The sequence below is a fragment of the Sylvia atricapilla genome, chromosome 13, assembly GCF_009819655.1.
Source record: "Sylvia atricapilla isolate bSylAtr1 chromosome 13, bSylAtr1.pri, whole genome shotgun sequence".
NCBI lineage: Eukaryota > Metazoa > Chordata > Aves > Passeriformes > Sylviidae > Sylvia > Sylvia atricapilla.
In genome coordinates this window covers 18,366,104-18,382,923 of record NC_089152.1, presented here as the reverse complement: position 1 = coordinate 18,382,923, position 16,820 = coordinate 18,366,104, and the positions used below count along the sequence as shown (strand labels likewise).

The window sequence follows — 16,820 nt, the reverse complement described above, 5'->3', positions numbered from 1 at the left end:
ATGGATCCCTCAGGCAGCTCTGCCATGGTGTGTGTGAGGGATGGATCCCTCAGGCAGCTCTGCCATGGTGTGTGTGTGAGGATGGATCCCTCAGGCAGCTCTGCCATGGTGTGTGGTGTGAGGGATGGATCCCTCAGGCAGCTCTGCCATGGTGTGTGTGAGGGATGGATCCCTCAGGCAGCTCTGCCATGGTGTGTGTGTGAGGGATGGATCCCTCAGGCAGCTCTGCCATGGTGTGTGTGAGGGATGGATCCCTCAGGCAGCTCTGCCATGGTGTGTGTTGGAGGGATGGATCCCTCAGGCAGCTCTGCCATGTGTGTGTGTGTGAGGGATGGATCCCTCAGGCAGCTCTGCCATGGTGTGTGTGTGTGAGGGGATGGATCCCTCAGGCAGCTCTGCCATGGTGTGTGTGTGAGGGATGGATCCCTCAGGCACTCTGCCATGGTGTGTGTGTGAGGGATGGATCCCTCAGGCAGCTCTGCCATGGTGTGTGTGAGGGATGGATCCCTCAGGCAGCTCTGCCATGGTGTGTGTGTGAGGGATGGATCCCTCAGGCAGCTCTGCCATGTGGTGTGTGTGAGGGATGGATCCCTCAGGCAGCTCTGCCATGGTGTGTGTGTGGAGGATGGATCCCTCAGGCAGCTCTGCCATGGTGTGGTGTGAGGGATGGATCCCTCAGGCAGCTCTGCCATGGTGTGTGTGTGAGGGATGGATCCCTCAGGCAGCTCTGCCATGGTGTGTGTGTGAGGGATGGATCCCTCAGGCAGCTCTGCCATGGTGTGTGTGTGAGGGATGGATCCCTCAGGCAGCTCTGCCATGGTGTGTGTGTGAGGGATGGATCCCTCAGGCAGCTCTGCCATGGTGTGTGTGGTGAGGGATGGATCCCTCAGGCAGCTCTGCCATGGTGTGTGTGTGTGAGGGATGGATCCCTCAGGCAGCTCTGCCATGACGCCCCTGAGGGCACGGCAGAAAGGCCGGGAGCAGCTCCCCCGCCTGGGCGCCGCTGTCCCGCCGGCAGCTCAGCAGCTCGGCAATAAGCTCCCACAGGAGCTCCCCGGTAGCGAGGCCGCGGGGGCCGAACGGGGCCAAGATGGCGGCGGGGCGGCGAGCCGGGCGCTGACCCCGCCCCAGGCCCCGCCCCGGCGGCGCCCCCGCCTCCGGCGGATCTCGCGAGAGCGGCCGCTGCGCTGCGGTAGGAGGTCGGCGGAGAAGGACGGACGGAGCCGCCGCCGCCGCCTCACCCTCCTCACCTTCCTCCTCTCCTCCTCCTCCTCTCTCCTCCTGCCCCTGCCTCAGGAAGATGCCGCGCTCCGGGCCGCTCCCAGCCGCCTTCTCGCTATTGCTGGCGACGGCCGCGCTGCTGCCGGGACCCGCCGCGGCGCAGAACGGTGAGGGAGGGCGGCGGCGGCGGGGGGAGGGGGTGAGGGGGGGCGTTGCTATGGCGGCGGGTGCGCTGTGGGCAACCCCGCGGGTGGTGAGGGCGACCCCGGGTTTGGGGGGAATCCCTCGCGATTTGGGACCCTTCAGAGGAAGGGGGAAGGAGGAGTGAGGGAGCGGGGGACAGGCTCGGCCCCCCCGGCTCCTCCTGAGGCGCCTCGTGCCGCCGGTAAAATGGAACATCCTCATCTCCTCCCGCCTACTGAACCTGCATCTGCCGGCCGCCTTAAATCATTTATAATGCAATAAAGCCCGTAGTTCCTTAGCAACTGGAGAGGTCCTTCTGATAGGAGCGTAAAAGAAGGAATTAAGGAGGGAAAAAAAAAAAAAAAAAAAAAAAAAAAAAAAAAAAAAAGAAGAAAGAACAACAACCCACCACACAAGCCTTCTCCGTTCCTTGTAGGATAGCGTGAGCTAAATCCAGCGCGGCTGCCTCCTCCCCGGCGAGTTCGCAGCCAAGTGCATGACAATTAGTGGCGGAGCGGAGCGGGGCCAAGAGGCTGCTCCAGTCTCCAGCCGAGCCTGCTGCTCCAAGGAAATCCTGCAGCGCCCCGGAGAACACGCCTGTGTGTCCCCGCCGTGCCGTGCCGGGCCGGGCCGGGCTGGTGTCCCACCGTGCAGAGCTGTGTGTCCCCACCGTGCCGGGCTGTGTGTCCCCACCGTGCCGGCTGTGTGTCCCCGCAGCGGGACATGCTCCTTGTGCGCCATCCTGGGCACGGCTGCGGCCCGGAGTGCCGGGGAAAGGGCTCGGCTTTCAGGGGCTCTGCTCTGCATCCGGGGAAAATCTGCCCAGGAGGAAGGGCTGCCTTGCTGTACGCCAATTCCATGCTAGTTTCATCTCCTTTCCCCCTCTCCTTCCTTTCTGCTCTGCGGATAATACGCAGTCCTAGAGTTTTCTGGCTGGGGAGGTGGGTTTTGCCTTGCGGCATGGGCTGCTTGGCTCTTTGCTCCCGAGGAATCCTGAAATCACGGGATTGTGAGATCCCAGCCCGGTTTGGGTTGGAAGGGACCTCACAGCCCATCCCATTGCACCCCTTGCCGTGGGCAGGGACACCTTCCACCAGGCCAGCAGTGAGGCTCTCAGCGTGTTTGACATTGATCGGTGAGATCCAGATGGGGAAAAGTACTGTCCTAAAGACCCTGGGTGAGAATTATTCCCCGAGCACGTGCAGATTTTGCAGCGTGAAACCAGCAGCGAACCTTGTGTCCGTGTTGAACCGGAGTTTGGCATCCACGCCGTGAATGAAAACCGGAGGCTCTCTGCGGACTCTGTGGGGAAAACCCTGCTGGGAGCTGTGTGGGAATCAGGAATTCCAGGAAGGTGCTGGACGGGCTGAGGTGTGGATTCAGTGTGGTTCTGTGGCACTGCTGAGTTCCCAGAGGAATTCCAGCTGTGGCTGGGGGCAGGAGTTAAATGGAGATGGGCCGTGTGTCCGGGCAGGAGGAGCAGGGAAGGTGTCAAATGCCAGCAGCTGGGATGACAATCCTGAACGGCTGCGGGACAGTGCAAACATTTGGTGTTTGGCAGCAGTTCTGGGTCTGGAGGTCTGCCATGAAGGGAATTTTGGGGAGAGCTGGAAAGGGGCTTGATCGTGACTTCAGAGCTGGGCTTCAGCCCACCATAGTGATCTTGGTGTGAGGGGAGCAGCCCCCTGGTATGTCCTGAAAACTCACTCATTTTATTTTTAATGAAAAGATTAGAGAAGACTGAGTTTCTGTAGTGCTGTGGGAGCTCCCACAGGTGAGTGAAAATGTGCTTGGGAAGGGGTGGAGCACCCCAAGCCGAGTGAAAGGTTGAGATCTTTCTGACTAATATGTATGGCTGCCACAATTTTCATGTAAAGGGCCCTGCTGCAGAGCAACTGGGCTTTTTTTTTTCAGCAAATAATGGCCCATGGGAAGCTTCCTGAAACAGAACAATTCCTCTTTGGGCTGGAGAACAGATCCAGCCGTTTCCTGGATTGTGGCTATTCCTTCAGCTCTCCTTTGGAAACGCCTTCACACCCACGGGTGTGTGCTTTGAATGGACAGGGGAGGATCCCGAAGGGCAGGAATTTGTTCTCTTTTGCTGCTGTGGAGCCATCAGGGTGATGAAAGGTGATAGTCCAAGTGCTGCGGAGCTCAGGCTGGTGAGGGAATGGTCACGTACCTGTTGAGCTCACCTGGAGCAGGAAATTCCCACTGGAATGCTGAGTGTTCGTGGGAAGCAGCTTTTTTCCCCCCCCCCCCCTCTGACCAAAGATCACTGCTGAATTCCCAGGAATTTTTCCAGGCTTTTTTTTTTTGCAATCCAGAATATTTGGAGTTAGGCTCACCTATGGATTTCAGCTTGTTAAAACTGAAAGGAGGTTTTTGACACTTGGGGGCCTTAGTCTGAAAGCTGGTGCATAAACACCTTAAGATTCAGGGAAATGTGTCAGGAACTGAACTTTTCCTGAACATTCTGCTGGGAAAACGATCAGTTTCTGCTCATAGTTTATATCCAGAGCAGAGTTCCACAGAATGGGGAGAGATGGGAAGGATGAGGAGGAAGAGAGAGGAAAAAGCCAGTCAGGAAAATCAGTGTTTAACCTGCACTTTCTAAGGGCAGCTGTTGGAAATCGCTTTAATTCTTCAAAGCAGACAGCAGCTCCTCGTGGAGGGGAGGAAACCATGACTTTTCCACTTGCTGTTTCACCTTTGAAGTATCTTTATTTTGAAACAAGCAGCTGGAAAGCCAAAGGCTTCAGTGCAGTGCTAATTCCAGCCCAGAGTGGCTGGGATTTAAAGGTTATTTTATTGTCTGAAATTGCTGCTTGGGCTGCCCCACTGTGAAACCTGCAGTGGTTTTTTTAGCACACCAACAGGAGAGTTGGAGTGGCAGCAAGCTGGCAAGTTCTGCCCTAAAGTGCAGAGAATTCTTCACCCTAAAATTGCTGGGCTTGTTCTGAGCTGGACCTGAGGGAAAATAAAACCAAATTAATTCAGGTGGTGCTTGTTGAGTTCATCCTCTGCGTGGATGAAGAAGGAGCTAGCTGGCTAAAACCAGAATATGGATTTTCTGTTGGCAGAAACCGGCATGAAAGTGCCCATAAAGTCAGGAAAATTAGCTGAGTTCATCCTGAATGCTGAAAATGAATTTCTTCTTGAAGGAGCCAGTGAAAAACTTGGCTCTTCTCCTTGTCGGTGGCTGCGGAGCCTCAGCCATTCCGCTCTGCTGTGCCTGTTAATGGTGCCCAGATCAACGTGAGCAATGGTTTCCCAGAGCATTTTGGAGCCTGAGTGGGGAGCAGCGAGGAGAACGTTCAAAGTTCTCTTCTCCTCCCCACCAGAGCTTCTCTCCCTCCTCCTCCTCTCCTCCAGCTCCTGTGCTGGATCCAGGCAGGATCTCCCCTCCTTCTGCTGCTGTCCCAAGTCCTGCTTTATCTTCCCAACCCAGCCCGAGGCGGCTTTATTGATTGAGATTTTGTTCTTTATTTAACCATAATTAAATGTAATAATTTCATAATGATTTACAATTTGTTATTTCTATAATGAATTTATTTCATGGGTTCAGTCGTTGCAGCTCCTGAAATTCACACACACGCTACACCTGGCTCCAGTACTGAGATTTTATTTTTTGGGGGTATTTTTCTCTAGGGCAGTGTTAAAGCTTCCTAAAACCAGGACAATTGCTGTGGCCACACTCCTCTTCAGTTTGGTTTTGATTAAAGCAGGAGGGGCACCAAAGCACAGGTGGCTCACACAGCTGGGGTCTGCCTTACCCAAGCCCTTTTCCAGATTTAAAATTTTCCCAGCAGATTTTTGTCTTTCTGGAAGCTGGAATCGGGTGACTGTGGGATTCCACAGTCTGAGCCTTTGGAGGTTTGGAGTTTGAGGATGGGCTTTGTGTGCTCAGTCAGGCTCCTCAAAACAGGAGAATTTGGGAATAAATCCAGCGAGTTTTTTTCCCAGTTAATTCCAGAATACCAATCCTGACTTTTTAAAGCTGGAGAGGGGAGCTTGGCTGTTAAAACATAACTCAGGAATTACCAAATTCTCTATCAAATCTTAATCCAATCATTCAAAATGATAATTATCTGTGATTTTATTTCATGGCAGTTTATTTTCCTCCAGGTTCAATGCCTGGTGCTCCTTGGATTTTTATTGGGATTTTTTTTTTGGTGTTGGAGGGGGTTTTGCACTGAGAGACATTTTCCTAGAGGAAAACCAGATCAAAATGTCCTGTTCTGGTTTGAATAAACAAAACAAACAAAAAAGGTGGGTTTTTTTTTCTCTAATCCCTATAGTTTTGCATTCCATGTTTTAAACTCCCCAGCAGTGACTGGATGGAACCAGGGTGCAGCTCCTCACATTTTAGGAGCACTCACAGGAATCTCGGGGCTCTTCCACTGGTTTGGAAACCTAAATAATGACATAATGCTATAAAATGCAATAATTAAATGCTAGAATAAAGCATTTTGTCACTGGAGCATTGACAGAAGAGCAAAACAAGAGGAAAGGGAATATCAGAGGCCAGAAAAACGCATTCAGCCCAAAACTTCCGCTGGAAAAGCGGCTGCGAACGCATGGAACGGCACAAGCTTGGGAAAACTGACACAGGAGGCCTTGGAAACGCTGAGAAAATGGATGTGAGTGGCCTGGGAAGAGGCTGGGCAGGCTTTTGGCAGTGCACAGAGCTCCCAGCAGACGAGAGGCAGCCTGGAATAATTCCGTGAGGGCGGACAGCAGGAGTTTGCAAAAAAACAGATGCTCGAGCATTTTTAAACCTGAGCGTGCACCAGCTTGGCTGAGCACTCCGGGGGTTATTTTTTCCCCCGTGGATTGTTGGGAAGCTCTGTGGTGCTTTCAGCAGAGCCTGCCTCAGGTTCAGGCTGCAAAGGGGAAGGGTTTGAATTCCTGTCTTTGCTTGCAGTGAATGAATGATGGTGGAGTGGTTCAAAAGCAGCTCTGGATCAGGGTTTCAGCTCCTCTGTCTGTCAGCCTGGTCAAAGCCCTGCAGGTGATGGGATTTTAGGGAGATCCTGAGTGGTCAGAGGGTTGGAAAATCCCTAAAATATGGGGTTTTGGTCTGGTCTCTCTGTGTTCCAGCAGCAGCAAATCCCTGTTTGGTTATCCTTTGGTGAATCACTCCTGGCTGAGGTTCCCTGATGTACAGAGCCTTTCCCAGGGAATTTAAGGGTTGCAAGCAGCTGATTCACATTTTTATAGGATCTCAGCATGGTTTGGGTTGGGATGGACCTTGAAACTCCTCCATGGGCAGGACATGTCCCAGGCTGCTCCAGTCCATCCAGCCTGGCCTTGGGCACTGCCAGGGATCCGGGCAGCCACAGCTGCTCTGGGAATTCTGTGCCAGGGCCTCACCACCCTCACAGGGGAGAATTCTTTCCCAATATTTAACCTAACCCTGCCTTTTCCCACTTTTTAGCCATTCCCTGTGTCCTGTCCCTCCATCCCTTGTCCCCAGCCCCTCTCCAGCTCTCCTGGTGCCCCTTCAGGCTCTGAGCTCTCCCTGGAGCCTTCTCCTCTCCAGGTGAACATTCCCAGCTCTCCCAGCCTGGCTCCACCCTTGAAGCATCCAAGCAGCCTGGATCACAGGCCCAGAGAAATAATACATGTGCATCTTTCCATCAGCAGCTTGCTGGATTGAGCAGGGCAAGGAATGTTTCTGTAGTTTTAGCTGAAGATGTGCAGTTTCCACTTGAGGATTCCAGGGAATAAACTGGAAGGTCATTATGGGAGAGCTGATCTGGGTTTGATTTGGCCAGAGGAGCCCTGCAGTTCCCTCCTGTCGCACTGCAGGCCACAGAAACCGGACAAACAAATCTTTGGGGAAGTGTTTCCCCAATCCCAGAGCCAGACATCTCAGAGTTGTGACCCAGAGCCCACCTGCACTTCAGGAATCTCCTGACTTCCCAAGTCTTCCTTGTTTCTGTGGGGATTGGGAAGCTGGGCCTTGCCTGCTCTGCTGCATTTTCCTGCTGAGAAGCCAAAAAATCCAAGTCTGTTCTTTCCTGTTGTGTGATCTCCATCCCCTCAGAAAGGTCTGAGGTTTATTTAAGGTCGAATAAAGTATAAAAAATACCTTTATGAAGGTAAAACCTGTGTGTGTCGCAGGCAGGCTGGAGGCTGGGTACAGAAATCCAAATGCAGGTGGAGGAGCTCTGGAGTTGTGCCTGGAGAGCTCCAGGTGTCACCCTCAGGGTGACAAATACAGTCAGGATGGCACTCCATGGCCTTCATTTTGCTCTGAGAAATGGGATATTTGGTGCATTTATTCCCTCTAGCCTAGAAAATTATTTTATATGGCACCCATCCTATAGTGCTGTAGGGTCATGGTCACCTCTGCCGTTTGTCTCTTTGGGAAATATTTCAGTTTGAGCCCATTTCTGCCCGTTCTTTGTGCAGAAGGGCTGGGAGTGATGCTGGAGCACCTTTGTGAAACCCCTGGGTGCTGGGAGAGCTTCTCTTGCTCTCTGTTCAGGCACGAGGCTAACTCAATATTTTCGTTCCTTTAATAGGATATTATGGTTAGATCTTTTTTTTCCCCACTGTAACTTTGGCTCTTCGCTGCCCAAACAGGACAGAGCCAGGACAGTTCCCAGTTCTCCCCAGTTTCGAGGCTGCTGAAGCAGATAGCAGGCTGGGATATTGTATCGATGGTTTTCCTTGCAGCCTCAATTTGTTGCATTTTGATCTGACAGGGTTTTCAGCACTTTGCTGCGGGTTCTGAACTGCTCAGCAGCAGCTTCTGTTCTCACCCCGGGCTCTGAGCTGCCACTTTGGGGTCTCAGGCTCCCAAAGCTCCTATTTTTAGCAGCGATTTGGTGACCCCAATCTGTGAGCCATATGGAGGGAAAAAAAAAAGGCTAAACCAGAAAAAATGTGGGGTTTGGTTTGCAGGAAGGGGATTATTGGAGCCAAAAGCACGGGAGGGGCACTGCCCTGGTGCTCTCCTGCTTTGGGGCATGACAAACAGGTTCAGAATTCCCAAAGGATTTCCCAAACACGACCCCGTGTTATCCTTTTGCCAAGTGAAAAGGAGCCTCTCAGAGATGGGGAACTGCTAAATCAAGATTCTTGGGGTTTGCTTGGATGGCAGTGGGAAAAGCACCTTGGCTTGAGGAACAGCCTCAGCAGCAGATTCCTGAGGGCTGGCAGAAAATCCCTCCAGTTTGCCCTGTTGTGGCATTCCTGCCACAGCTGGATCAGTTATTTCTGGGATAAATTCATTCCCCAGGGCTTCTGCTGGGCTCTGTCAGGTATTTCAAGAAAAATCTATTAAAAGGTCTGTAAAATCGCTGCACAGCTGAGGGAGGAGAGCAGGAGGGACCCCCCTGTCCCCCTGTGAGGGGACAGCTTTTAACTGGATGTGAAACAGCCTTGGCTATAAACAGGAGCAGAACCTTGTGACTCGGGTTAGGGGACATGGCTCCAGTGGGATTCTGTTGAGGTCCCCTTTCTGTTCCTCTGAAACCACTAAATCCCTGCAGTGTTATTAAACATTATTATTGTTGGGACCATGGTGGGGATCCTCATTCTCTTAATTTACACTGAGCAAGGAGGCTTCTCTCAGTGGTTTGGTTTTTTTCTGCTGCCTCTTGGAAGAGTCTAATCTTCTTGGCCTTTAATTGGATTTTGTTTTGCTGGGAAAGCTCTGGGGAAAACTACAGGGCTCCCCCTCAGCTGGAGACCCCCCCCCCAAAGCTCAAAACTAACCACAGGACTGGCCTTTTTTGGTGGGAGGTTTTTATTTCTGCCCTTCAGCACAGCAGTTGTGTGAGGTGTGAGGCGCTGCCCAGCACGGGGAGGTGATTCCTGCCCGGGATTAGGAGGCACTAAGCTGTGCTGGAGTGGAATTCCAGCCCAGAAGTGGGCTGTGGGATGCTGCGGGGAGGAGCTGCCCTGCGCAGGTTATTTGTGGCCCTGTAATCTCCGCAGTGTCAGTAGGCCATGGAGATCAAACCTCCCCGGGAGGGAGGGAGGGAGGAGCTGGGGCCCTGCTGGAAGCACAGCCCAGCTCCCAGGGATTTGGGGCAGGCTGGGAAAAGTACAGTTTCTAACGGTGAGCTCAGTGTGTGCACAGCAGAGGAATCTGCTCCACAACGTGTGGCATCTCTGCTGCTTTTGAATCCGTTTCCTTCCTGCTTCCCTCGGTTCCCTGTGGCTGGAATCCTGCCATCCTCCTGCTGCTTTGGGTGCACTGAGCAGGGCCAGGGCCGAGCTGCTGGAGCTGTGTCCCTCTGCATGTGGCACTGAGCAGCCAGCAATTCTCCCCTTACAGCATCTCCAGCCTCATCTCCTGCGGCAGGGCCGGGATTTTACACATCAGCCCCTTTTCCTGCTCTGATTTCGGCTCCAGAAGGTGCTTGGAACGTGTTATCTATCCCCTGTGCTGCTGCCTGAGCTGAGCTGACAGAGGCATTATTTCTGTGGCTTCTCCTCAGCCTCTGTACATAATCCACAATTCGGCAAAGGGCATTTCTTTTGAAAGGTCGCTGGGTGGAAATGTCCTTTCCTCCCTCACGAGGAGATGGAGCAGCTCCTGCAGAATGAATGGAAAGGGGAGGGGGGAAAAAAAAAAGCAGCTTTTGTGCAGGGAAATGGACTCAGTCTCCTGTCAAACACATTTGTTGGCTCAGGAAAGGTCAGGGGAGAGCTGGGGAAGCGCTGGAAACCTTTGGTTATTTAAAATCCTCGCCCTGTGCCATTAAAGAGCCGGGTCGAGGATTTTCTAGAGCTCATCTGACACGAGATGGGTGTTACTGCCAACGTTTGAGGGGCTCTCAGTGTCTTTGAGGCAGCAATTTAACACTCCTGGAAATTTTTTGAAGATCTCCAGCTTCAGTTGCTGCGACGTGGGGACAGCAGACAAATTGGAATTGCTGCCTGCTCCTGCTCTGCTTCCTGTGCTGCAGCTGAATCCCTTCCCACTGCTTTCCAGGGAATGGCTTTGGAGTTGTTAACATGGATTTTTTGGCAGTTTCCAGGAGCCTTTCTCGCCCTGGCTCTTTCTGCTTCGGAGGGATTCTTGTGTATTCCTTAGCTGCAACACTAATATTAAAAAAAAAAAAAGGGATTAAAGCAGTGGCTGCTGGCTGGGTGGATTTTTTCCCTGCAGGAAATGGGGAGAGCAGAGAACAATTCCTGCCTTTGCTGAGCATGAGGTGGGTTTAATCCTTGGAAAAACCTCTGGGAGAGGAGGGACAAATTCCCCGTGCAAGGAAATCTCCTTGGGAGGGATTCAGCCCAGCTTCCTGACAGCACAAAGCTGCATTTTCCTGGGATTACAGGGGATGTACTTCCAGGAGGAACAAGCTGGCGTTTCCCTGGAATGCCTTTGCCATCCAAGGTTTCAGGGGGTTTGTAAATTGTGGAATTGCCTCGGGAAATTCCCCAGACTTGGATTTTTTTTACATATGAGGGAAATACACCCAGGAAATAGAATTGGTGTCTCCTGTGAGGGCACTTTTGCACTGATATTCTCTACTATTTCCATTGAAATATGGGGAAAAAATGTGCTTTTAAGGTGCTGGATGTGCTGTGGATCTGGCTCTGCTCCATCTTTACCCAGCTATTATTTATTCCAGAGTGCTGATCCAAGTGTTTTAAGTAAATAAGAGCTTTTCCGTGCTTCCTATAGAAGTGAATCTTTGAGTTCAAGTCTGCAGGGAGATAAAAATGGTTCTGCACCCAGGATGTCCCCAAAATACAGAACTCTTCCGTAAACTCCAGCCCTTTAAATTCCCGAGGTGCAGAGCCTGGAATTTTGAGCAGATGGGCTCCAACAGCAGAGCTGGGGAGGGAAGGAGCTGGAAATGGGAGCAGTAGCTGTGACAGGGCCTCAGAGCTCCCCTGGGGACAGGCAGGTGCCCACAGTGACATTCCAGCTGTCCCAGGGCTCTGTCAGAGCTCCCTCCTGGGCTCTGCTGCTTTACAGAACCAGGGGACCTGCCAGAGCTTTGTTCTTCCTGGCTAAAATCCGGGAAACCCCTCCATTCCTGCTCCTCAGAAGGTGACTGCAGCCAGCAGCTGACTCTGGCTATGGAGCAGTTATAAACCTTGTCCTGCTTATCCTTCCCTGTGGGATATTCCAGCCTCGGAAGCCTTTTCACCTGCAATCCCTGGAATGTGTGCTCTGAACCCAGCCAGGAGGGGATCTGGGGGGAATTCCTGGACCTGGAGCATGGCTGTGCCTGCTCTGCCACACCAGGGCCTTCTCCTGCCATGGGATGTGTTTCCTCAGGGAATTGCAGCTGCTGGGATCAGGTTTTGCACCTTAAAAGTGGCCAGAAAATACCAAATACACTTGGATTTCAAAATGGGAAGGGAAGCATCCCTTTTTTTTTATTATTCCAGGGAAATTGGATGAAAGCATCCAGGGCAGTGTGGGAGGTCTCAGGCTGATCGGAGGGGTTTGTGGGGCCAGAGGATCTTCAGGAATCCTTTCCATCCTAAATTCCCTGATTTATGGACCTGATCCCTGTGTGCTGTCCCCATTAAGGAATCCTTCCCAGCCCAAATTCCCTGATTATCCCCAGGAACTGATCCCTGTGTCTTGTTCCCATTCAGAAATCCTTTCCAGCCTAAATTTCCTGATTTATGGAACTGATTCCTGTGTCCTTTTCCTGGTTCAGGAATCCTTTGCAGCCTGAATTCCCTGATTTATGGAACTGATCCTTGTGGATTTCTCCCCAAGAACTGATTCCTGTGTCCTTTTCCTTGTTCAGGAATCCCTTGCAGCCTGAATTCCCTGATTTCTCCCCAGGAACTGCTCCCTGTGTCCATCCGTGGCGGGAATTGTCCCTTGGGCACATTCCCGGATTCATTTTGAATGAATTTGCCCTGAGTGTCCTGCAGGCCGAGGCTTTGGGCTGCTCGGGGAACGAGGGATCTGGGCTGGATGCAGGGAATGTTAATCCCGGTGCCTGTGGCCTCGGAGGCGGCGATCCTCAGGTTTCCCTGCCTGTGGAATGAGCCTGCCGCCCTGGCACAGCTCATGCATTTTAGATGATGCTCTCGGGGTTGTGTTCTCCTCTCTGCCAGCTCCGGGAAGCTGCAGGATGAGACGGCAGGAATTAAATCCAGGCATCGCTCTGGCCTCACCTGGGCGCCTCAGGCCTGCCTTAGAGCTGCTCTGGAGCTGGCACAAATTCATGGCATTAAGGGCGATTTTCTCATCTCGTGCTTCCTGGTGATAAGAGAATGGGAAAGCATGGAGCCTATGGAAAATGGGTGGGAAGGGGCAGGGTGTTTCAGTGCCTTCCTGGAATTGAGGTGGTTCTCCTCCAGCTGTCAATTCTTGTGCATTTAACTCCTTTCCAGGCTGCTCGGTGGATGTGAGCTTTGGCAGGGAACAAAGCATCAATCGGGGAGCTTTTCCCAGCCCGAATGGAGTAAAAATGCCACAGCTCTGACAAAGTGACATTTCCCCACCCTTAGAACTCTTGTCGCTTCATCAAGACAAGGAGGAGGTGTTAATTAGCCAGGCACCTCATTAACACAGCCCGGCTGAGGGGGGCAGCTCCTGCCTGGCGTTTTCTGGGCTATTCCCATCCAATTGTCATGTAATAAAGCAAAAAACATCAGCTCAGGTGAGGGCACAGCAAGCTGAGCAGTTCTTGGTGGGCTTTGCCTTTTCCATCTGCATGGTGGTTTAGTCTTTTGAAGAATTTAAAAAAGCAGGCTACATAAATTCAGGGATTATGCAGTGAAATACATATATATATATATAAAAATATAAAATATAAAAAATCTGCTCCAGATTTCTCCTAAAGGCCCAAGAGCAGTGAAATTCAAAATTTTGATGCGCTGAGAGTTTTTCCAGGTGGAAAGACAGCCAAGCTCACAATCATTCAGTCCCACAGCAGTTACACTTCATTTATTGTGGCTCCAGACTGAAATGAGGTTTATTTTTGCACTTTCGCCTGTAAAGTCTCCGTCTGAGTTTTGAACTGTGCTTTGAGATAAGCGGAATTCACCTCGAGCAGCAGCCTCAGGATGGGGTGGGAGTGTTACCCCTGCTTTTTGGGGATTCCTTGGTTACACTTGTGTTGGTTGGGGTTGAAAACTTCCTTGAAAATCCTTTGTTTTCCCCTCATTTTGGTCCTGATTTGTCCATTCGTTGTGGTGTTAAACCTGGGGGTTTGCTGTCTTTGAGCCTGGCTCAACATCTTCCCTCAACCTGGGTTTTAAGGCAAAGCATTTTTATTTTTTAACCCCCTTTTTTACACCAGAACTTAACTCAGAGAGATGAAAATTCTCCCTGCTCTGCTCCTCCAGGGCCCTTCTCCTCAATTCTTTTGCACCTTGATGGAATTTGAGTTCCAAAAGGATATTTTAATTAATGGCACAGTAATTCCTGCACTGCCCTGTGCATTCTTACCTTGGCAGATTTTACAAGAATTTCTGAGCTCTGAAAATCCTGTTTTTTCTCAGTGGGGATTTCATTTTCTTTTCCCCAACACAAATTTTAATACAGAGTTTGGCAATGTGAGGAGGCCCTGGAATTCCAATGGAATTCCATATGCAGACCAAAACATTTCCCTGGTTTTAGGGCATTAATCTCATCCCCATGCACACAATTGGGGGATGAGATCATATCTTGAATAAATAAACCACTTCCAGAAGAGATTAGTCCCAAATCTTGGGTTAAACTGAGCACAGTCCCAAATCTTTAGGTTTAAACTGGGCACAGTCCCAAATCTTGGGTTTAAACACAGCACAGTCCCAAATCTTTGGTTTTAAAGAGAGCACAGGCCCCAATCTCAGGGGTTAAACCAAGCACAGTCCCAAATATTAAGGTTTAATCTCTGGGGTTAAACAGAGCACAGTCCCAAATCTTTGGGGGTTAAACTGAGCACAGTCCCAAATCTTTGGGGTTAAACCGAGCACTGTCCCAAATCTTTGGGGTTAAACTGAGCACAGTCCCAAATCTTTGGGGTTAAACCAAGCACAGTCCCAGATCTCTGGGGTTAAACTGAGCGCTGTCCCAAATCTTTAGGCTTAAACTGAGCACTGTCCCAAATCTTTGGGGTTAAACCGAGCACTGTCCCAAATCTTTGGGGTTAAACTGGGCACATTCCAGATCTCTGGGTTTAAAGAGAGCCCAGCCCCGTCTCTGGGGCTGAAGAAGCACATCCCTGGAGCGTGGCCTGAGCTCTGGTTTGGGTGCTGTGGTGCTGTCGTGTCCCTCAGCAGGAGCCGGGTGCGCTGTGCGGGACAAGCCCAAGAAAGGCAAGGCCGGGCTCCAGCAGCTCCTGCGTAACCAGGACCTGCCCAGTGTCACCCCTGCGTGCTGGACAGCCGTGGAATTCACTGACAGCGCCCAAAGGCAGCAGCACTGCCCTTCCCTGCTCCCCTGGTCTGCAGCATCGGGGATATTTGTCCTTTTTTCCCTTTTTTTTGGGTCTTTTTTAAGCATTCCTGCTCTGTGCCTGGCAGATTCCAGCTCTCTGTGTGTCTCCTAGCTGAGTGTGACAGTGGGCAGTGGCCCTCTGGCAGTGTCACCTCACTCACTGCTGCTGTTTGTGAATGGGAGAAATGCAAAATTCTAACCCAGAGCTGCCCTTGGTAATGTAAATAATTGTTAATTTGTATATGGAGGCCGTTTGTCATCCCAGTGAGTGCTGGTCAGACATTGGGGTCAGGGAGTGCTGGTCATTTGGATTGTGGCTATTGGTCACTGGGGGCTGTGGTCATTAGGGAGCTGTGGTCATTAGGGGCTGTGGTCATTGGTCATTAGGGGGCTGTGATCATTAGGGAACTGTGGCCATTAGGGAACTGTGGCCATTAGGGGCTGTGGCCATTGGCCGTTAGGGGGCTGTGGTCATTAGGGATCTGTGGTCACTGGGGGCTGTGGCCATTAGGGAACTGTGGCCATTGGTCATTAGGGAACTGTGGTCACTGGGGGCTGTGGCCATTAGGGAACTGTGGCCATTGGTCATTAGGGAACTGTGGTCACTGGGGGCTGTGGCCATTTAGGGGACTGTGGCCATTGGTCATTAGGGAACTGTGGCCATTAGGGGCTGTGGCCATTAGGGAACTGTGGTCACTGAGGGCTGTGGCCATTTAGGGGCTGTGGCCATTAGGGGCTGTGGCCATTAGGGGCTGTGGCCATTGGTCATTAGGGAACTGTGGTCACTGAGGGCTGTGGCCATTTAGGGGCTGTGGCCATTAGGGGCTGTGGCCATTAGGGGCTGTGGCCATTGGTCATTAGGGAACTGTGGTCACTGAGGGCTGTGGGCCATTTAGGGGCTGTGGCCATTGGTCATTAGGGAACTGTGGCCATTAGGGGCTGTGGCCATTAGGGACTGTGGCCATTGGTCATTAGGGGGCTGTGGCCATTAGGGGCTGTGGCCATTAGGGGCTGTGGCCATTGGTCATTAGGGGGCTGTGGCCATTAGGGGCTGTGGCCATTCTGGCCTCTGTGGCCGCAGTTTCCTGCCCCTGCAGCCCTGCAGGATTTGCTGGCAGTTTCTCAGTGCAGAGCCCCTCTGTGTGGGGAGTCCTTGATCCCATGGGCTCATAAATGAAGGAATTGGTGATAAATTTTTTAAGTTTGGGTGTTACTGTAGCGTTCCTTGCAGCTCCAGCGCGGCTGCTCTTCCAACAGAACTGTGCCAGCAAGGGACACTTGCTGTGTTTTGGGGACACTTGGGGTGTTTTCCTGCCCAAAGGATCCTTTAGGCTGCATCCCTAGTGCCACCATCCCGTGTCATTGTGCAGCTCTTCATTGTGTGTGGCCAAATGAGGGACAGGGCATTAAATGCTGTTTAGTGAGTGCTCCAAGTCCACATTTCCATTTTCAAACCTCACTGATTTGTAGTGTAAAATGTTCATCACTGTAAAATAAGCCATGAATTCGAGGACAGGGATGGCACAATCCAAGGAAAGGAATGACAGACTGGGAGTTTTCCTGGTGTGACACTGTCCCTCCCCACGCCGCTTGCCCCAGCACAGCACCAGGACGGGTTTTTGCTGCATAATCTGTCTGCCAGCTGTGTCCTAATCCTGCCGTTTTAGGAGGGGCCTGGGGGAAGGGCCTGGTGTTGAGGCACCGCTATTCTCCTAAATATCTTTGGAAATAGGATTGAAGGACAATTTAGTGCGTGGTGCTCCCAGCGGGGCTCTGAGGCGGGTAAGTATGGGAGGATTTAGGATATCCATAATAAGGATTTTGTGGCCTGAGCACGGATGTCGGCCCAGCTCTGTCCACAGTGAGGGGACTGCTGAGGTTCCTCTGTGGGTTCCTGACAAAACAACCTTCTGGCCTCTGAGTGTTCACTCCGCTGCAATTCCCTCTCTCCCAGAGCTGGGGTGAGCAGCTCCTCCAGGAAAATAGGTCACTGGTATCTTGGGCAATTCCCTGCCTGGAAGTCCTAAATAGATGGGAGAGGAGGTCA

General features: G+C 51.8%; 1 protein-coding gene across 2 annotated transcripts in view; it reads left to right on the top strand.

Moving 5' to 3' along the window:
- Positions 1-1,171: 1,171 nt before the first annotated feature.
- The window catches only part of NPTN (neuroplastin), a 43,848-nt gene continuing 28,199 nt past the window's right edge, over positions 1,172-16,820 (top strand). For both annotated transcript variants that reach the window (XM_066328716.1, XM_066328715.1), the window contains exon 1: positions 1,172-1,388. In XM_066328716.1, the coding sequence (XP_066184813.1) occupies positions 1,301-1,388 (88 nt within the window). In that variant the 5' untranslated portion in view covers positions 1,172-1,300. The remainder of the gene's footprint in view (positions 1,389-16,820) is intronic.